General features: G+C 40.4%; 9 protein-coding genes across 9 annotated transcripts; 7 read left to right on the top strand and 2 right to left on the bottom strand.

Annotated features, from left to right (window-relative positions):
* Positions 1–18: 18 nt before the first annotated feature.
* PHYBLDRAFT_151887 (hypothetical protein) lies at positions 19–258 on the top strand (the record flags this gene model as incomplete). The annotated part of the gene is made up of 2 exons (XM_018432773.1): positions 19–140; positions 210–258. The coding sequence occupies 2 exons, from the start codon at positions 19–21 to the stop codon at positions 256–258; spliced, it is 171 nt and encodes a 56-aa protein (XP_018284989.1).
* A 57-nt stretch (positions 259–315) lies between these two features.
* PHYBLDRAFT_151886 (CCHC-type zinc finger transcription factor) lies at positions 316–2714 on the top strand (the record flags this gene model as incomplete). Its single annotated transcript, XM_018432772.1, has 5 exons — positions 316–831; positions 937–1129; positions 1555–1684; positions 1727–2157; positions 2299–2714. 5 exons carry the CDS (start codon positions 316–318, stop codon positions 2712–2714), a joined length of 1686 nt encoding a protein of 561 aa, XP_018284988.1.
* A 632-nt stretch (positions 2715–3346) lies between these two features.
* On the top strand, positions 3347–4459 carry PHYBLDRAFT_151885 (hypothetical protein; the record flags this gene model as incomplete). The annotated part of the gene is made up of 1 exon (XM_018432771.1): positions 3347–4459. The coding sequence occupies one exon, from the start codon at positions 3347–3349 to the stop codon at positions 4457–4459; it is 1113 nt and encodes a 370-aa protein (XP_018284987.1).
* Positions 4460–6663: 2204 nt separating this feature from the next.
* PHYBLDRAFT_160512 (hypothetical protein) lies at positions 6664–7294 on the top strand (the record flags this gene model as incomplete). Its single annotated transcript, XM_018434192.1, has 1 exon — positions 6664–7294. A coding segment is annotated over exon 1 (302 nt), but the record flags the coding sequence as incomplete, so codon positions are not given.
* A 1376-nt stretch (positions 7295–8670) lies between these two features.
* PHYBLDRAFT_174658 (hypothetical protein) lies at positions 8671–9441 on the bottom strand (the record flags this gene model as incomplete). Its single annotated transcript, XM_018437300.1, has 3 exons — positions 8671–8702; positions 8796–9153; positions 9205–9441. 3 exons carry the CDS (start codon positions 9439–9441, stop codon positions 8671–8673), a joined length of 627 nt encoding a protein of 208 aa, XP_018284985.1.
* Positions 9442–9777: 336 nt separating this feature from the next.
* PHYBLDRAFT_151882 (hypothetical protein) lies at positions 9778–12729 on the top strand (the record flags this gene model as incomplete). The annotated part of the gene is made up of 6 exons (XM_018432770.1): positions 9778–9980; positions 10053–10161; positions 10232–10513; positions 10565–11721; positions 11781–11971; positions 12098–12729. 6 exons carry the CDS (start codon positions 9778–9780, stop codon positions 12727–12729), a joined length of 2574 nt encoding a protein of 857 aa, XP_018284984.1.
* Positions 12730–14079: 1350 nt separating this feature from the next.
* On the top strand, positions 14080–14842 carry PHYBLDRAFT_70303 (hypothetical protein; the record flags this gene model as incomplete). The annotated part of the gene is made up of 2 exons (XM_018442255.1): positions 14080–14282; positions 14743–14842. The coding sequence occupies 2 exons, from the start codon at positions 14080–14082 to the stop codon at positions 14840–14842; spliced, it is 303 nt and encodes a 100-aa protein (XP_018284983.1).
* Positions 14843–17719: 2877 nt separating this feature from the next.
* Positions 17720–19026, bottom strand: PHYBLDRAFT_70301 (hypothetical protein; the record flags this gene model as incomplete). The annotated part of the gene is made up of 4 exons (XM_018442254.1): positions 17720–18016; positions 18154–18292; positions 18489–18509; positions 18959–19026. 4 exons carry the CDS (start codon positions 19024–19026, stop codon positions 17720–17722), a joined length of 525 nt encoding a protein of 174 aa, XP_018284982.1.
* On the top strand, positions 18965–21319 carry PHYBLDRAFT_151878 (hypothetical protein; the record flags this gene model as incomplete). Its single annotated transcript, XM_018432769.1, has 10 exons — positions 18965–19027; positions 19100–19525; positions 19578–19770; positions 19919–19979; positions 20083–20221; positions 20323–20439; positions 20563–20661; positions 20728–20835; positions 20943–20971; positions 21031–21319. The coding sequence occupies 10 exons, from the start codon at positions 18965–18967 to the stop codon at positions 21317–21319; spliced, it is 1524 nt and encodes a 507-aa protein (XP_018284981.1).
* Positions 21320–21497: the final 178 nt, after the last annotated feature.

The raw sequence follows: 21497 nt of genomic DNA, 5'->3' as shown, positions 1-21497 counted from the left end.
TTCTTGTTTGTTGTTCCTATGCTAGTGGCAGAGTGTGTTCATGACCAAGTTGCTCAGAATGCACTGCTTGGCTTAGTGAAGGCGTACAGCCTACTCATGAGCTGGGAGTTATCAGTAGAGGAGCAAACCTCGATTAAAAAGTAAGCTTTGATAGTAGCTGGTATAGTTACTTTATCACATATACTAACTTAACTTCTCTTTTTTTTTAGAAACATCATTGCTTGGAACACTTACCTGGAAACCTTGGTTGCCAATTGAGATGTAGATATTACTATCTTCACCATCAACCAACACCTTCTCCAACATTATCCAGCAATGATAATAGAGTATGGGCCTCCAAGAGGATACAGTACAAGATCTGTAGAGAGAGTTATCGGAGAATACTCTAAAGCAATAAAGAGTAAGTTGGCAATAGGAACCAATGCTGGCAATATAATCCTTGGCTTGGCATGGACGAGGCAAATTGGAAGCTTGGCAAAACAAAACACAGAACAGCCAAAGTCCTGGGTGCTCTCTGATGATGACTCCTTGGCTGGTTGGCCATTGACAGAGGGAGGCGAGCGTGTTGGTGCCAAATCAGACATTGAGTTCTGGGGGCCTTTGAGATGTAGATTGATTGATGAAAGTTTCGAAGGCATCTCTTGCCTTCCAATTCTGATTCAAGCTTTCTACAAATCGAAGGGGGTTGAATGTAGCAGAATTGAACCTGTCATGACAACAAGCTGCAAGGCTTTTGTTAATGGCTGTGTGATTGCCTCTTCATTTGCCCAAACCCTGTTAAGAGAGGCCCATCACGTTTGTCTACAGGTCCAGATTGACCTGTTTTGTAATGTATGTCAGAGGTATACTTCTATCATAAAGGATTTTTTTGGTAAGGTTGTTCTCTTTTTTGAGCATGAGAATTCTGGAAAAAGATAGCCACTTGCTTTAGTGCAGGTTTATTCTGTTGAAGAATACAATGGTGTGCTAGTGGCAAAAAATGGACAAATGAAGCCAAAGGTAGTCCACCTAGCAGATGTCAAGGAGTTGGATGGCCTGGTAGTTTCAGATGCAACAAGCAGCACAACAACAACAACAACAAAATATATTGTCTGGCCGGAGCTAAACCATGAGCAAAAACTAAATCTTGGTCAATACAGAGACATATAATTTGTGTTTTTTTTGTAATATATATTTTTTTCAAATTATCTTAACTTTTGCATATTATTTCAAATTGTCTTAATATATTTTGCCCTCTGCAAAAAGTTTAGATATTTTTTTCTCTTTTTACTTCTGACTTTTAATAGCTATCAATTGCAAGCTACACTTGCTAAAAATGTAAAATCTATAATCAAAATGAATGTTTATCTCTTCTGAGATTTAATTCTAGATAGTCAATTTACTTTTTGTCAGCTATTTCAAAAAATAGAGAGTTTTTTGTTTCATTTTGATTTTTTGATGATTTTTTAATTATTATAGGCCAAAAACAAAGTCACAATTACAAAAAACGCCTCTTTTTTCCCATAGTATACATATTCATGACTTCCTCCGCTATACAACCGGACCCCCCCACAGGGGAACACCTCATAAACGGCCATACAGACAATTCACCCACTATCACAACACCCACACCCGGACTCCCTCTCACCTACTTGACTGCCCTAACAAACACCGCACCGACATTCTGCCATGCCATCGTACTTGGGTCTAATGACCCCCTGACAAAACCTCGCACTTGGTGAGAAAGTACTAGCCAGTTCTCCGTTTACTACACTACTCCCCCGGAAACCTCTCCCAAATTCATTGTTTTCTTTGATGCTCTGCTCCAGTCCTTTTTGCCTGGCGAAATCTTTGGCCTGAACCCTTCCAATAAAGCTGGTACCCTCTTTGAGCTCCACTTGAGCTCCAAAGATGTTTGTGCTCATGCTTGTCGTGTAGGCTTTTGGTACAACAACGAAACTGTTCTTGCCTCCCCTGCCATTGCTAGCTCATCCAAATTGTTTAAGCTGACTTTGTCAAAGCTCCCACAATTCCCTCCTCAAGAGTACGCTACCTTGGATACCAAACTTCATAATGCTCTCATGAAATATGGCTATGTGCACGATATCTCCATTAACACGTTTGGGTTTATGGATGGAAGTGGACACGCATATGTGAAGCGTCCTCTATATGAGGAAGGTGCCCTCCTTCCACTACGCTTTAAAATGGATTTCGATGATAACACGACGTTCTTGGCCACTTGGCTCAATATGGGAGCCCATTGCGCTCTATGTCAAACCATGGGCCATGACCGCGACAACTGCCCCACTTGACCAAAAGAAACTCGCTCGTGCTATGGCTGCCATCAGGTCGGCCATCTTCGCTCTAAATGCCCTCGTGCTGCCGAAGTGGACAACTCATACAAACGGGATTGCAAGGTTCCTGAACCGCATGGCCCCCATCGCACCACTGCCACCTGCAACACCACCAACCGACCCACTGTCACTCACTCTGGCTCACATATGAAGAAGACCCTCCCCCCCTCCTTCACCACAGCCAACCCTTATGCCCTACTTGACCCTTCCCTCTCTTCTGCCGGGTCTCAACACAACCCCGCCAACACCACCAAAGCTGTACCCACCGATTCACGCACCAAGTCACCAAAAACACCTCCACTCCCTTTTGAGGCGAACTTAGTTGATAGGGAAACACTCCCTGCTGATGATCCCACGCTCACCAATTGTTGTGGTGGTTGAAGTTGAAGAAGTTTTTAAGAGGAAGAATTCAAGATTTGAAATTAGGAATGAAGATTCGTGAGAACTTGTGTAGGTTTTGTTTATTGAGAAAGATTTTGTATCAAAGTTTGACCAGGTTCCTACACTGAACTACTACTGCTATTTATATTGTTTTGGATTGGGAAAATTATATGACTGGGGTCAGGTAATCGATCCTATCTGAGCCTTAATCAGAGCAACGTGATCTTGAGATAATTAATGTATGATTAATTATATAAATGTGTGTAGTCCCAATGAAGTATTAACATCGAAAGTAAATGTGTTTATGAGTTATAATTATGCTTATAATAATCCACTGATGTATCCCATATTATGGTGATATCATCATATGAAATATAATCACTATCATGCATGCTAAACCTGTGTGTTAAATAATAAAGTAATTGGTAGACACCTTTGACTGGAATAGCTGAGGCCTTATATTATTTCCTTCAGACTTATTCTCAATTACAGCAGTAGTCAATACTCATTTACAACACCGATGACGACTTGGCAGAGGTGGAGGCATATTTTGAGAAAAACTGCGAAGACGACCCTATGAAGGGTATTGAAGAAACTATCCCCCAATAATAATTATGATAAAAATTGCATCTATGAATTGCCGTGGATTAGCTAAAACTAACCACCCACAAACGCGCTCCCTATTTATAAGACACCTTCGATCCTGCGGGATCGATTTACTTGCCCTTCAAGAAACTCATGCCAATACTGAACCTCTCCAACAGATGTTCCATACACAATTCCATGCCCAAGATTCCTTATGGTCTCCGCACTGCGGTCTTGTTTCTCTTTCTCTGCACCTATCTTTCATTAACCCTCTATTCAGCCCTTGTGGCCGTTGCATCTCTACTACAGTCATACATACTAATAATTCCATTCCCTCTTTCCGTATATGCGTTGTTTATGCCCCAGCTTCCTACCGGGACCGCTTTTCTTTCCTCCGCTCTCTTCTCAACTCTCCAGCACTACTTCCTCGTCTCCCATCCTCATGCATACTTTTGGGCAACTTCAATTATACCTACCGCACTACTTCTTCTAACCCTTGCCAGGCCCCTCCCGAATGGCTCAACTTTATTTCTAACCATTTCGTGGATTGTGTCACATTGAGTGGTGAAGTCCCTGCCCCAACTTTCCACCGACAACTTTGCTCCTCCTCCATAGATTATGTATTTGCTTCTTCCGACCTTGCCCCATGCCGTCAGTCCTCTTCTGTGTCCTATATACATCCGAATTGGTCTGATCATTGTCTAGTAGCCACTACTTTTAAGTTTACTGCCAAACATGCAACAGGAAAGGGAATGTGGCACGCCAACCCTCGTCTTGCCCGCAACCCCACTTTTTGCACTGAATTTGACGCCTATATTTCTACCTCCGTATTTCTACTTTCTCCCTATATGTCCCCACAAGACCAATGGGATAGATTAAAACATATGCTTACAAAATTCATTAAGTCCTTTACTAGGCGCCGCACACAAACACTCACTACACTGGAGGCCAGACTTCAAAGTAAACGTGACAAGTTAATCCACAAGTTCAGACAACAACCCGCCCAAAACTTCCAATTGCCCATTATTGAAAGACAGTTGCAACAAGTCCAGCTGGAGAGAGTGGAAATTCTTGCCCTGCGTGCAGGCAAACATTGGCGAGAGAATGGAGAGATCTCTGCAGGATACCTCAAGCGAACAGTTGCAGAACGCCAAGCCTGAAAGAACATCACCAAACTATGCCATCCCATCACTGACCACTTACACACTGAGCCTGATGGCATGACTGAAGCTGCCGCTTCTTTCTACGAAGGCCTGTATACACCTGAACCAATAGATCAACTAGCTATAGACGATTTACTTCGCCACCTTCCCAACGATCTCTGCCTCTCTGATACCGTATGTTCCTCTCTGACTGCTGAACTTTGCATTGAAGACATACGAGAAGGCGTGTCTCGCTCTCCACAAACAAGTAGCCCAGGACTGGACGGCCTCCCTTATGAGATCCTCCAACTCATTTTTCATCACCATTCTTGCTCCCAGTTGCTGACACAAGTGTACAATGATGCTCTTAGTAGTGGCCAACTCCCTTCATCCTGGCAAACAACATGTGTTTCTCTGTTGCCCAAGAAAGGCGATCTCTCATCCCTGAAGAATTGGCAACCGATTGCTCTGATCAACGCCGATGCCAAGATTTTCACTTGGCTTCTCAATGCTCGAATGGTCAAAGCTGCTGGAGTGCTTGTATCTCCGTATCAAACAGGATTTGTCCGTGGTTGCTTCATTGCTGATAACAGTATACTTACGAAGCTGGTTATGGATCATGCCAATTCTACTGGTCACTCTGGAATCGGTCTTCTCTTGGATCAGGAAAAGGCTTACGATCGGGTTCACCCTGACTATCTTCAACAAGTTCTTGTTAAATTCGGTTTTCCTCCTTCAATTATAACCTGCACCACTAATCTTTTCTTCTCTTCCCACCTTAAGATTAATGTGAACGGTTTTCTCTCTCGTCCTCTTTGTCAAGCACGTGGACTCAGACAGGGTGACCCCATGTCCCCTGTTCTGTTTAACCTGACCTTTGAACCACTTTTGCGCCGACTCATACACGACCCTCAGTTTCCTGGATTTGAGATCCAAAGTATGCCTGAACATCCCGCACCTCCACCCATAAAGCTACTCACTTATGCCGACGATCTTCTGGTTTTCCTCCCGCAGATCCAGGACATGTCCCGATTGCAGCACCACCTCGCCACCTATGCCTCTGCTTCCAACGCACGCATCAACCTTCACAAGACCCAAGCTTTCTCTCTGTCAGGCAGACCTCATCCTCACTGGGCGGACACCCTTCACAGCTTGCAGATTGTCGATTGGCATGATAGTCGCTCTCCAGAACCTCTCCGCTACCTTGGCTTTCCGATCATCTCCTCCCTCACCCAACGCAACTCCTTCTGCTCACAAATCTTGTCTAAGATAGAGCAAGCTTCACATATCCACCTCTCCCGCGCCTTGTCCTTCCGTGGCCATGCTACTGTCCTAAACTCTCTTATATTGTCAAAGCTCTGGCATGTTCTTTGTGTTGTATCTGTTCCCGGCACATTCTTTACAAAAGTTCGCTCTCTCATGGGTCGCTTTCTTCAGCATCGAAGCTTCCCACCAATTAGACTTGACACTCTATGTCTCCCCACAAAAATAAGCGGTTTAGGGGTTTTGAATCCAAAACTGCAACAAGGTGCCCTTCAGCTCCGTTGGCTTCGACCTCTATTCCAATCCACTTCGTCTCCTTCTGGTCTGGTGTTGCCTTGGCTGCTATATCTTCTTCGGCATTATCTACCTGATGTCCATCCCCATCTTCCTTTCATTTTTCCTGACCTCAGACACCCTCGATTCCGAACTTATACCAGTCCTTTCTTTAACCTTTTTGCTGCCTGCAATCTCTTGCCTCACGATTTTGACTCTACTGTGATAAATCTACCGACTTGTCTGGACATTCCTCTCGCCTCTGCAGTTGTGGTTCCACATGGTCTCCCTGCTTTTCCTGCTTCTTGGCATCACCTCCGGATCCGGGATGCCTACAAGATCAACACCACTTTGGATATCCTTTCTCGCTGCTTACCTTCTTCCTTTCCTCGTTCACCACGCATCCTCTGCAAAGTCCTTCAGTGGGTGGATGATCACTCTCTTTTCCTTCACGCATTCGTCATTCGTGCTTGCCTGCCTCAAAGTATCTTGACCGAACAATTCCCTGACTTGATGGCTCACACGGGCACTGAGGTTGACCCTTCCACACTCCTGTCGGCCCTCTCTCCTACCTTTCCTTGGAAACGCTTGTCTACACGCCAATTCCGTTCCTCCTGTGAAGTCGTCACTTCTTCTATCGAGGATGTACCGCACAACATACGAGCCATCAAATGGCGTCAATTTGGGTCTTTTATCCTTCCGTATGCCTCTCGCAACATTTGGTTCCGGCTGCTTCACCACAAGATCTCATGTCAATCCGTGCTGCATAACCGTATTCCCATCTCATTTCCCTCCCCTAATTGTTCGCTGTGTGGAATGGAAATTGACTCTCAAGACCATTTTCTCTACGCATGCCCACTCAAGCTTCCTCTCTGACACACACTCTGGCTTGCGCATTTCGGATTTTCCCCCCAATCCTCTGACATTCACAATGCACTATACAAGTTTTCCTTCCCTCCCCCCCTTGATCCCACTTCACATCCTGCCTCAATCCTTGGCTCTGTTCTTTTAGCCTTGTGGAGACATCACTGGGCTTTCATATTCGATCAATCACCTTTTGTTGCCGCTAATGCCACTACCACTGCCAACTCCCTGCTTTCCTGTTTACAATCCGAAGAAAACCTTGATCAACGCCCTTTTTCTGTCTAAGTTCATCGCGTTTCTTCCTTTCCACTTTTTTTTTTACATTACATTTACAACTTAAAACACAAAATCCCCAAAAACATTTAAATAATAGAAAAACCAAAAACAAGCTGTGGCGCCTCTTAAGCCTTTTGGACAAGAGTCCCACCAATAAACCAGAGATCCGCTCCATACAAACAAAAAAACCATAGTATACATATTTATATAGCAGTGCTATAATAAATATTATACTCAGTAGAAAGAATTCTGCTTAAAATCATATTGAATGATTGTTTTTTACTTTGATTGTATGAATTAGAAAAAACATAAAATAAGTTCATTTTAAGTAAACTGTTAACAAAATAAAGTATTATACATATTATTTGAAGTAAAAATATGCTATAATCTAAAGTAAACAGAAAAGCAGAAAATGAGATATAGCTGTAAGATAAAATGTCTTTTGAAAGGGATTTTGATAGCAATAAAAACCACTTTATACCTTGCAGACAGCAGAGATAAAATCCACAGACATTAAGCATAAATTATCATATCTAATATTATAATCTTCTAACTATAGAAGATATGCTCTAAATATAGAAGATATATTCTAATTGATTAGACCTTAAAGGTGCTTTTGGAATTGGTTTTTGATAAAGAATTATTTATTAAAAAACAATAATATTTCTATTTTAGAAGTATTTTTTTTTTCAAAAAAGGAATAATATTTTTAAAGATCATAATGTCTATACTTGCTCTCTAGCAGGGATAAAACAATTTAATATCCAAATATAGAAGTATATATTTATTACTATCAGAACATCATTTGAGAGTCACTTTTATCTTGCTGCTACATATTATTTTCAGTCTTCTTTGCTATACAAACCAGTAATTTCTACTCAAAATAATACATGATATGCTAGCTTGCACCAAGTGCTTTGCTTAAAGTCGAATATTATATGCTTCCTCATAGTGATAAAGCTGCAAGAAAAAGCATTCCTTTAATATGCTTTCAAATAAGTTTATATCTTTGGAGTATAGTACTGTATAATACTGACATATTATTTACTACACTACACACTACGGGAAAAAAAAGTGTGGTTTTATGGCTGCTTTATGGCGGTTTGACAGGGCGACTTTGTGGCGGTTTTTTGCCAAATATCCACTTTGCCCCCCTGGAGTTTAAATACATATTACAGATCTCCGCTTTCTGATTCTCCTTTGTTGGCTCTTCTATTGGACAGCGTTTCATTCTTTATTGTATAAAGTATATTATATAATCGATTACTTTTATTGGGTACTCTCTTAAATGTCATTTATTACTTTAATATTTTAGCTTAGAAAGGAATTCTATTGGACACTAGTAATTTTTTTTTAATGTTACTTTTATGAAAACAGTTTTTTATTGGATAATATACATGTAAATGTTTGATCATTTTAATAAATACAAATTTTTATTGGTTATTACAATAGAAGATCATTTTTATTAATCATTTTTATTGGTTGTTATGACAGAAAAAAAATCATATTGTTCATTTTACTGGTTATTATGACAGAAAAATAAATAATATTGTTTATTTTATTGGCTGTTGAAGCATAAAAAAATCTATAGATACATTTTATTGGCTATTTACTATTTAATATTCTAGGTTTTCATAGTAAAATATCCTATTCAATTCCACTACACTGGATTACTTACAAGACTGTAATATTTTATGGCGGTCCCTCCAGAGATGTGCAACTCTTGCAGTTGATGCCCAGTTTCCGAGACATCTAGTGAAGTCTATACTAGAATCCTTCATTATATTTGCGTGCCTGGCACACATTTCTTTCTTAAGTGCTACTGGTATAGACCCCCAGATAGGATTAGGACCAAGAGCGATCACCGAAGGATGGGCAGCCATATCATCACATATAAGCTTTGTACACATATCGAGTGTGGCCTTTTCGTTACTTGTTACTTCAATGCCAAGGTCTTCACTTATCATCTTGAAGATATGCTTTAAAGTTATTTCATGGAATATGCTCACCGGTTTGCGGATGGTATTAGCACTAGACTATTAAATGACATATTAATATATATTCAACTCGTTTATTTTTTGTCTTACAATGGCAGAGACAGAAGGCGAAGTGTGTTGGTTGGAAATGTTTCTATTCTCCAGTTGGCTCTGGAGAGCAGTAATCTCCAAATTCAAATCTTCAATGCTTGTCTTCATTTCGAGCTTCAACTCTTCGATCTGTGCCTTCATTTCAAGTTTGGCCTTTTCTTGGCCTGCCTTCAAAGATAGTATCTCATTGTACATGGCGTGTAGCAAAGAGATGGAATTGTTATCTGTGTTATTCATGTTGAGAGTTTGGTTTACCTGAGAAAAAGGATTGTTGTGAAAGAAAGATAAAGGCCAAAAAAATTTTCTATTGTCTATTATTAGTTTCATATAAATGAGTTTAACCTATTGGTCCAGCCAATATTATTATTGGGCTACTGTAGTTCTAATAACAGCTATTACGCAATGTTTTAGCTTCTGTTCCTGAGTTTATATTTGTATCATCTATGTCATTGCCTACTTGTAGTCATTAAGTCTATACAAATCTCAACGCTATTAAGTATAAAGGCATATTATTTAAAAGGAATTATCAATATTCATACCTTTATTCTTAAGTGTTTATTTCCAACCTAAAAAATGTCTTCAAATTCAATCCTTGATAGTTACCAATGCAATCAATGCAAAGAGCGCCACACCAATTTAAAAAAAGCCAAGAGTTGTAGAGCTCAATGCTTTAAGAACCATCATAGAAGACACAATGATATCCAGACTTCACAGACCACGCTTGTTCCTGGACAAGTCAGTGTTGTTTTGAACACTGTCTCAAATGACACTATCGAGTAAATCTACAAATCACATACATACTATTAGAAAGTGTAATTAATTATATTGTTACCTTCATAAACAAGCAGAGAACGTGCTGATGCAATCAAAGATCAGATCATGGATACACTCAACAGCGAAGATAATGATGATCCAATTATGAATATCTTTAGTAATGATGATAATGATGAGTCTATGGTAAGATATATATATATATAGATATACATGTCTTATTATATAATGCTAATTATTATCTACCTTGTTAAAGTATGATGCGGAACTTGGCAACGACATGGATATCATTGAAAACGAAACATCTCCTTTGGTTTTTGACTTCAGTCAGCCTGCACCTACCCCTGACAAAGACGACGCAAAGAACCTTGAGTTCCTCAAGATCATTAAGGATTTTGGTATCTTCCGCAATGCCCATGAAATGATAGTCAAGCATTTCAACAGCATTTTGGAAACGTCGACTTGTATTACATACAGAGCATGTACTTCTCATCTCAGCAAAAAGCTTTTGAAGCGTTTCTCTGGTGTTGAAGAGACAGTCCATGATATCTGTTAGAGGGGATGTATGCTCTTTACCAGTCTATCCCAGACTGAGTGCTCCAACTGTGGACAAAGCCGGTACAAAACAAGACGTGGAGAAACTGAGGGTGGTGATCTGGTTGCTACTGCCACAATGATACAGCTTCCATTGGCGAGACAACTTGCTCTTGCGTTAGCCAACGAGGATACAAGAGCAGATATACATTACCGCCATAATCATGAGTCAAGCTCGGATGGAAGTAAAACCGATGTGTTTGATGGCCAGGTTTACCAGCAAGCAAAACATCTGTTTTCCGGAAAAGATGACATTGCAATTTCGTTGTCTGTTGATGGATTCATGCCACACAATGTTCCTGGTTCTGTAACAATCCTCCATGCCACCATTCTTAACCTGAATCCCATGGTCCGGTATGAGAGAAGCAGAATACTCCAGATCGCAATGATCCCAGATCCAGGTGCACCTGCCAATTTCTGGTCGTTCATGGAACCAACGATGAAAGAGCTCCTGGTGTTGGAGAGCAAAGGGATGGTCATCAAGACACCAAACGAGACCATTAGTGCCAAGGTACATGTCTTAATGGTCACTGGTGACATTCTCGCCTTAGCAAAGTTGGCATGTCATTCTGGACATATGAGCAAAGACGGTTGCCGTATCTGTCATGTTGTCGGCCAATGTCCCAAGCACGGACAATACTTCAGAACTTTGCCCAGCACCAATATCCATACGCTGGAAAGTTTCCAGAATTTTTCCCAGGCCAGTGCATCCAGCCGCAAAGGGTTAAATGGACAATCCCCCCTGGCAACATTGAAGGTATTCTCTGGACCATTGTTTTTTGCCCTCGATGAGATGCATGGACTTTGCCATGGAATAAGCAAGCAGGTCTGGGGTTTGGTTTCTGGTACCTACGGAACAGACCATTGTTTTGCTCTTTCTTCTGGTGTTTGGAAGGAGATCGGTACAGCAATGTACAAAACAAGAAATACCATCCCTACATCCTTCCATGGCGATTGGAGGGATGTATACAAGAACCCCGGGTCGTTCAAGGCCGTCGATTGGGCAGACTTTCTTCTGTTCGTCGTCCCTACGCTGGTGGCAGAGTGTATTGGAGATGCAACTGCCCGGAACGCGTTACTTGGCTTGGTTCAAGCATGTAACCTACTCATGAGCTGGGAGTTATCAGCAGAGGAACAAACCTCTATCAAAAGGTATATTTTAGTAAAAGCTATGTGTTATTCTATTATTTATTCTAACTATTTTTCTTCAGTAAACTTGAAATATGGAACATGTACCTGGAATCGCTGCTTACAAGTGGAAAAATCAAAATCAATATTTTCACTATAAACCAGCATCTTCTTCAGCACTATCCTCTCACGATTGACGCATACGGCCCACCTCATGCATATAGCGCCAGATCCGTGGAACGGGCAATCAGTGAATACTCAAGGGCTATCAAGAGTAATTCTGCTATAAATGTTAATGCTGGCAATATAATGCTTGGCTTAGCACAAATACGACAAGCAGAGGCCGGAGCCACTGTCATGATTACAGAAGCAAGAACAGCATGACACTTACAATATGAAGATTCCACTGCTGGTTGGCCGTTAACAGATGAGGGTGAGCGTGTTGGTGCTGGGTCTGATATTGAGTTCTGGGGGCCTTTGAGGAATAGAACTATCCGAGATAGTTTTGAAGGCATTTCTTGTCTTTCGAAACTTCTTGAAGACTTCTACGAATCAAAGGGGAAAGAGTGTAGTATGATTGAAGCAGCTATACAAACTAGCCACAAGGCATTTGTCAATGGTTGTGTGATTGACTCTGCACTCGACCAAAATTGTGTAAGGGAGGCACATAACATCAGATTACAGATTCAGGTTGATGAAAACCGCAACATAAATTCTGCATACTCCCCGGTTTACAAGGATTTCTTCGGAAAAGTTGTTGTCTTCTTTGAGCACAAGCTCAACAACAAGAGATGGCCGCTTGCTCTTGTAGAGATTGTGGCAGTCCGTTTGGTAAATGGTATACCAGTTATTAACAATGGGCAAATGAAGCCAAAGGTAGTTCACCTGGCAGATGTCAAAGAATTGGTTGGTTTGGTGAAGTCGGACGCGACTATAAATACAACAACAACAACAACAACAACAACATACATAGTGTGGTCAGAGCTTAACCGCGGCCCAAAATTGTCACTTGGTTCTCTTGCAGACCTATAATTTGTTTTTTTTTGTAATACATTTTTTTTTTCAAATTGTCTTAACATATTTTATTTTCTCAGCAGAAAGTTTAGATATTTTCTTCTCTTTTTCTTCTGACTTTTAATAGTCATCAAATGCAATCTACATTTACTAAAAATGTAAAGTCTGTAGTTAAAGCTTACTTTTGTCTATCAGGAGATTTAATTTTAGGTGGTCAATTTGCTTTTTGTCAACCTTTTCAAAAAACAGAGATTTTCTAGTTTCAAATTGGATTTTTAGTGATTTTTTAATTATTATAGGCCAAAAACAATGTCACAAAAGCAAAAAACCGCCATTTTTTCCCGTAGTGACATCTATATTTGACACATATTAATCTTCTAAAAAAGAAATATTATTGTTTATTGATAAAGAATTCTTTATCAAAAAATAATTCTGAGAACACCTCTAGTGTGTTAGATTGTGGAGGTATACAGTAATGACTATAGGTGAATAAGTTTGAATTCAAGACTAGTTTAGAAAATTTGACAATGAGACAGAAGTTTGAGCTTAAGAAAGATAATCTTTTATTGAGAAGAGATGATGTGTATTTATATGAGTAGAAGATGGGCAGAGATACAGACAGAAGATAATAAAGAAAAGTGTTATGCAATTGCATGTATCTACTTGCAGTAGTAAAGAACTACTGCAAGCAGTACATTCTATCAGAGATACAATATCTTGATCTTTACACAACAACTGGGAGTTTAGAGACAAGTATCTTCAATTGATAATGGAGCTGTGGGTGCATGGAAGAGCTTGAGCCTGTGGGCATGAACATTGTAGAGGTTCCTATTAGTGGAGACGTGGAGGGGAAGCAGAGAGTAATGGTTGCCAAAGACCAGGGTGATGCGATAAGACCCTTTCTAGGTACAAGTGAGTTTGCCAGCCTTTTGAGATCTGAAGAGGAGATTGGAGATTAGAAGAACTTCTTGCCCCATCTGAAAGCCAGGTGGCTTCCAGAGCTGGCTGGGTATAAACATGTTTAAGACATGTGATTATAAATTGATTAGTTGAACCAAGTCCAGAGCTAAAGACAAAGCAGTCATGATATCAGAGATTTAGTCAGTTGGAGTTGTCTGCTAAGAATCTTGTGCTGTGGTAGCTAGAATTCTAGCTTCACGGCTGTGGATCAGGAAGAAGGACAAGAATTGTATAGACAAGTGGGAAGATAAGTTGTATGCAAGCTGAAACAGTTTCAGATAGTGGTCCTAAGTGGAGTGTATAGTGCTTTGATGTATGTTACAGACGATTATATTTCTTAGTATAGTCATAAAATGTTCTACTTCTCTATTAGATTGGGGGTGATATGCTGGTGCAAACCTTTGCATGATGGCAGGTTGGCTGACTAGTGTGAGCAATAGGTCAGATAAGAAGGGTTGGCTATTGTCAGAGAGAATAATTCTTGGTAGCCCATGTTCAGTGAACACTTTGAAGCAGATTGCAGCCATAACGGTGAACTTGTTGAAGCTTGTCAAAGATACTAAGATGTCGTACTGTGAGAATAAATATTGTATTGCTAAGATATACCTATGGTCTTGCAGGCTGAGAGGTAGTAGCCCAAATGCATCAATGGCAATGGTGTCAAATGGGGCCACTAGTGGTTCTTGAGAGACTGACTCTATTAATCTTAGTGTGAGATGAGGGAACTTTGACTGCTGGCAGTTTACACAAGACAACACCTTCTGAGAGACTCAGGGTCAGAGGTCCTTGAAGCAAACATGTTGTTGAAATCATTGCAAGGTACAGTGTAGGAGTTTGAAAAGCTCTTTGCATATGGCAACAGACAAGACCAGTTGGGAGCGGTGCATCAGTAGTGAACAAGAATACAGAAAGTTGGCAGAAAGTTCAGGCATGTCTTTTATTTTCTTGCAAAAGGGGTTGCCAGCCTGCCCTGTCACAAGTTTGTCTATGCCAATGGCATTGATCATCAGAAATTGTGACAAATCATCTGGGCTCAAATTCTTTTTGCCTGACCAATATACAATGATAAAGCTGTGTCTTTGTAGTAGAAGGACCCAATGAGTCAGCCGCCCATGAAGATCAGAGGTTTTCAACAGGTATTGGAAGGCTTGGTGATCAGTCACTACAGTGAAATGTGTGCTAGTCAAGTAATAGACAAACTTCTTTATCCCCCACACTATGACCAGGGCTTTGATCTCAGTAATGTCATAATTACGATCTGCTGGGCTGAGTGAGCAGGATGCAAATGATATGACATGTGGGCGATGTGAGGGGGTTTCGCATTGAGAAAGAATGACCCCAATTCCAGAAGTGCACACACTATTTGTGTGCAGCTTAAAGAGTTGCTTAAAATCCAGAAATCAAAGTGTGAGGGCGATGAGGAGTGGCTTCCAGAGTTGGGTAGTTGCCTGAGAGTGTGTCTCATCCCATATCCAAGGAGGATCCTTGGTGAGTAAGCAGTTCAGGGGAGCTGAGAGAACAGAGAGTTGAGGTATGAAGCTCCTATAGTAACCACATAAGCTATCAACGTCCACTGGAGTGGCAAAGGAAGTGACAACCTTTATCTTATCAGGATTGGTGCGCAGACCTGTGGCAGTGATCAGATACCCAAGGTACTTGACTTCCAGGCAGACAAAGCTGCACTTCTTGAGGTTAACCATGAGATATGCAGTTTGCAGACAGTTGAAGACGACATCCAGATCCTTGAGATGTTGCGCAAAGGACGAAGAGAAGATGATGATATTATCTAAGTAGACAAGACAGAGTTGCCACTTGAGGCCAGCCAGAACACCATCTATTAGTTGCTGCATGATTGCAGGTACATTGGAGAGGCTGAAGGGCATGTGCACAAATTCGAATAGTCCTTTTTGGCACATGAATGCAGAGCAGGGACGCGACTCAGCATCCAGCTCAATTTGCCAGTACAAGGCGGTGAGGTCGAGTGTGAAGAAGATGGTGGAATTGCCCAGAACATGCAAGGTATTGTTGATACGTGGAAGGGGGTAGACGTTCCTAGTCGTTACTCCATTTAGTTGGTGATAATTGATATAGAAACACAGGGAACCATCCTTTTTGGCCACGATGACAGCAGTGGAACTCCACAGTAAGTGGGAGGGTACCACAATTCCGTCTTGTAACATCTCATTGATCATGTCATTGATCTTTTCATTCTTGGCGGCCAACACACAATGGGATGGGCCAGAGAGAGGGGATTGTTGACCTGTGTCAATGTGGTGTTGAATCTGTAATGTGACAGTTAAGGCCTTGATGGCAAACATGCTACAGAATTGGTTAAGCAAGTAGACAATCTGGTCTTTCTGTGCATCCTGCAGTGCTGCATCTATGGGCAGGTCCTCCTTAGTGAATAGTGCCTGGTGGGTTCTAGGTGTAGGGGTCAACAAAGCATTAGTGCTGTTCTTTATATCAATGAAATTAATACTTCCCAAATCTTCAGAAGTTGCCAATTGGCACTCTGATTGTAACTGCACAGTTGTGTTGTTGTATTTGGAATACTTTAATATCTGATATCATATACAAACCCAGACAGAAGTACCTGTCAAAGAGGTTGTTATAAATGATTATTGAGTATGAAGTCCTATCTGAAACATAAGAGCAATGTGTCAGATCCATCATTGGATCATCTTCAAGAAGTAATTAAACTGTTATGGCAAAGCTGTTACGATGACTCATATCCAGAGTGACTAGATATATCTCAATAAATATAAATACCATAGATAAAATAACTTTTATTAAGACAATCCGATTTGACTTGAACTTTTAATAAACACAATAAAAAAGAGTCTCAAAGTACTTATCGTTCCATCTTTCCACATACAAATATAACATGTGTTCCCCAAGTTTGTGACCTTGATGATGGCAAATCCCTGTGATCAAATTTTATCAGGCCAGCAGCCACAGTACACAGACAAGAAAAGAGCATCTCCAGACCAGTATTCACATAAGCCAAGCAGTTGGCAAGACCTTGTATAGTATGATGGCAGTGTGACAGGGCAGGGAGACAAATGTGACCAGTCGCTCTCACAGGGCAGGAGACGTGTGTAGATAGTTGAGATATTGTTGCACATGTGTCAAACAGAATGTTATTAGCTAAGGTGTCAATGACAGCAGACAACCGTTTCAAGTCTGGATATCCTAGTATGATATCGTGAGCTAGGTGTTTGACCACCTGGAATATGAGGGTGAAGGGTCGACCCAGAAGACCAACAGCCAGAGTGGTGGTGCCATGGGATCGTGCAAGTGCACCAGCCGTCATTATGAAAGTGATGGCCTGGTTGCTGTTGACAATTGCGTTCAGTCTGTCAAGGGAAGAAGCACAGATGGCAGTAGTAGTGGACCCAGTGTCTACCAAGGCAGAGAAAGCACAGTCTTGCATCACACAAGGTACAGAGGGCCCAGAGGGCGAAGGCAACAGGGAACTATGGGGCTGATCAGCTAATGACACACTGATAACAGCTGAGAGTGCGGGAGGAGGGGTGTCATTTGAATCCCGTGGGGATGAGACAGCAGCAGATTGAAGAGTGCCCTAGCAATCCTTATTACAGTAGGCTCCCTTACAATAACCACAGATGGGTTTTACATCTGGTCTCCAGAGGCGAGAGACTCCATCCAGAGGCCCATTACTACATGGTTGTGAAGAGGAAATGGCAGCTGAACAGTTCATGGGTTGTGGGCCAAATCTAGAGAGAGGAGCAAAGGCTGGTGGTGGTGCATACTCGCCCCATCAATTCTTGTGCTTCATGGCAGTGGCATAGGCCAGTTCCCAGTCGTTGTACTTGGTCAAAGTGGATTTCACCAGTTGGTGGAGCTGTGATTTTATGTTTTTCATAAAAATGGCCAAAATAGGACAGTCAGACAGCCGGCAGGTGAAGGGAATGTCATTGGCCAACGTGGCAAACTTTATATGGAACATACGGATGGGCAATGTGCCCTGTTTTGTGGTCTGGAGGGCACGGTGCCATTGCAACTTCCCAATTTCGGGGTCCAACCCTTATGTGCTCATAAGAAGTTCAGTCAGGGTGGCCCAGTTGTGGTAGGTTCCAGATATGCAGATCCATTCCCCAATATCTGGAGGGAGGTAGTTAGGCAAGAACTTGTCCAAAAGATCCAAAGAGACTCCAACAAGAGTAGTTTCTGTCTTGTAGAGTGAGAGCCAAGAGTTGATATATATTCCTGGGCAGAATTGGGGAACCAGCAATGCCTTGGCAGCAAAGGTGAGGTACAGAGTGGTGAGCATTTCTGCAGCATTGACATCCACAGAAGATAAAGAAAGTTGGGGAGGGATGGTCTAATCATTGGATTTGGTCCAAGACAGAGGGTTGTGTTGGCTATGCTCAGTCATGAGGGTGAAGAGATAAAGAACCAAAGGAGATGAGGTGATAGAGATAGAGACGAAAGTAGTTAGAGAAAGGCAAGCTTTTCTACCATATAATGACTATGCAATAAGTTTAAATTCTCAAAACTGAAAGTAGTTGTTGTGAATAAGTATTGATTACTGCTGAATCTGAGAGTAAGACTGAAGGATAAAATAATATCCTCAGCTATTCCAGTCAAATGGATCTCCCTTTATAATATTATCTAATACACAGATCATCATACACATAATTGATTATTTATTATTATCACCATGACATGGGATATACAAATACATACACACTATATATATGGCATCATTATATTACATCTATATATTTCTTTTATTATACAAATACTTAATTGAGAGACTACAACTACAACTATTTAATATTATGAAACATTACCTGAGTATCTGGATCGGAATACTAAAATGTTACCAATAGCATAAATGCTCTTCTTTACCAAAACTCTTGGACTGATCTGACTGGAGAAGTATCATATCAATTGGTCTTTCTGGATCTTTCCAGAAGAACAACACTCTTGGAAGATGAGTTATCGTGATAAAGATTACTTAAGCATACACTGAATTATAAATTATAAAAATATATAAATATCAGTAGATAGTTCCGTGTAGAAAAACAATCGAATTTTATTATTCTTTACTTTTCTTTTGAAATAAACAACCTACACAAGTTCTCATGAATTCTTTTGTCTATATTATATTTTGCTTTATTTTCTCCCCACAACAATAGTCTTGTATTTATCAGACTTCTCGGATTGTTTTTGGTCCAGCACATTCTATTGTTATTATTATTGTTTTTTTTGTAAATCTTTCCCTTACCCTATACTTTTACCTAAAAATAAAATGTTTATACTCATAATGAGCTCCAACCGCACTAACTTCAGCATCAACAAGATCAATGATGACCACATAATCCGCATTGTGCCCAATTACAAGAGTGCTAACCCCAAAGCAACTGAGACTTTTGCTAATGAAGAGATCTTTTCTTTTTAGTTTGAGAACTCGGCCAAAAGACACTTAAACTGGAACATGACCAACACTCATATATCCCAGGCCACCAGCACTGCCAGTCCCAAAGACGTTGTAGCAACCATGTACTTTGTCTGTGACCACCAGGGTTTGCCCAAGAAGGTCAAAGTGGTCGAAGGCACTGGCAACCAGAAAGCTAAAATGGTTCAAACCAAATTAATCAAGGATGGCTGCAAGGCCAAAATCATCAAGAAGACCTTGCAAAATGGTAACGTTGTTGTAGGCTACTTGTGGCAGCATGCCACCCATCAGCCTGAAAAAGTCCAAAACATAGTCTATTCAAGACTACCTGTTGAGTTAAAGCAGTGGATTCTGTCCCATGTGGACAATAACATGCATTGGAAGGCCATCAAGATGCTCCTTTGCATCGATCATCAGCGCTTGGAAGAGGTATTAAATAGTCTTTCTTTTTATCTAACTTGCTAACTAAATTGTGTTGTAGCTTGAAGCCGGTCTTGGCATTTCCAGTTTCCTGATGTCTCTGCGCATCAATTATCATGATGTGCAGAATGTCATCAATGCTCGTTTGAACAAGCTTTCAAGAAAAAACGTCATTGATAAGGCAAGTGTTGAGCAATGGATTGAGTTCTTGGAAAAAGAAAAGAACTATCTGGTTCACATTGTCTTTCATCAAGGTAATAGGTCATATCTTTTTTCGTGAATCTCTTCTTGGCAGGAGAAGATATATTATTTTATTTAACATAAAGCTGTAATATAATATTACTAACTACTAAGCAGACTCTTGAGTTGACAGACGATTGGTACATTGACTCCATTCACAAGACTTGCAAATTCTTGGTGGATTCCAACAAGCACTCATATCTGTATACGATTGTTGTGAGAAGTAACGTTCCAAACAAGGGTGTCCCAGTCTGTTACCTTGTGACTAATGAAGAATTAATCACAATCTTGTCACAATGGCTCAGTTGAGTTAAATCCAACTGTAGTCTGCGTGTCAAGCGCGTGATAATTAACTGCAACCCAGTTGAGATTGATGCCCTGAAGGAAGTCTTTGGCCAGTCCATTCAGATTCTTTTGTGTCACAAGCACATCAAGAGAGCATGGGAGATGCACATCAAAAAAGATGTAAATTATTTTAATACACTTATTCTTAAATTTTACTAATAATTATTTATAATTAACTAATGCTGTAGATAAAAATTACTGGAGCCACCCATGAAAGCTAGCATAAGCAAAATGCAGTTCGGGTGGCCCTCAACTTAATGATGCATGCCAAGATCAAGGAGGCGTTTGATCAGCAATACAAGAAATTTGTTTCCAAGTTTGCTGGCTATGGGAAATTTGTGGGATACTTTGCCACGTACTGGAATACTAAGCGTGACCTTTGACTGATGGCCTGGGGATTGGTAAAGCTAATACAATCATAATGTTTTATTTATGAGCTGTTTTTATTGTTTTTTTATTAGGATGCCAGATTTTACACAAACAATCTTATTGAATCCTACCAACATATCTTGAAAGCTTACTACTTGGGAAGATCAAGAAACTTCCAGGTTGACCAGTTGGTTTACATGCTCTGCCAAGTAGTTGAGCCTGACTATAGATAAGAGTGTCTCAAGATTATGTATGAGTTCAAGAAATTTGTTCTCATTCATGTTGAGAAGGCTAAGAAGAAGGGGGCTTTTGACATTGATCACGAGGATGCTCTTCACATGATTGAAACTGTAGAAGACAATTTGGTAAAAGTATATAACTAATAGTGTATTGAGTTCAATCATATTAATATCAACTTTTATTTTTTTTATAGGTATACAAGTGTTGCTCCTTTACTGATGATTCTGTTTAGTATGAGCTCTTGGTTAAAGAGGAAGTTCTGTCAGTCTGCTCTTGTCCAGACTCTAATTATTTGTGCAAACATATTTTTTGGTCTGCAGAATAATGGGACTTCAATACTCTTTAATTAAAGAGCTTCATATCGTTCAGAACCCAGAAGTTCAGGTAGTTGAGAGAAGTGAGGAGAGTACTGAAGCACAAAATGAGTTGCATTTGCTTAAGTTTAATGAAGTTTCTGAAAGCTTGTTCAAGTTTTTTGAACAAGCTTTCAGAAAAACGGAAAGCAGAAAACTTGAAGAGTGGTTCTGGGATGGACGTAACACCCCAGATTTTGAGAGATTGCTTGTCTCTGATAGAAGAAACTGGAGTTGCTCCTCAGCAAAAGTATAAAAAGCAATAAAAAAAATAATAGAATCATTTAAATATAGTTTTCTGATATTATTTTATAACTTTTTTGATGGAAACATAGTAATAAAAAAATAAAATTATTGACTTTTTTTTGATACTCTTGAAAAAAAAATCAAAGTGCTTTGTAAAACTGCTTTTTTTCTGTTCGACCCAGATTTAA

This window comes from Phycomyces blakesleeanus, assembly GCF_001638985.1.
Source record: "Phycomyces blakesleeanus NRRL 1555(-) unplaced genomic scaffold PHYBLscaffold_32, whole genome shotgun sequence".
Lineage (NCBI taxonomy): Eukaryota > Fungi > Mucoromycota > Mucoromycetes > Mucorales > Phycomycetaceae > Phycomyces > Phycomyces blakesleeanus.
The sequence above is the reverse complement of the archived record's forward strand: the minus strand, read 5'-3'. Positions and strand labels throughout refer to the sequence as shown.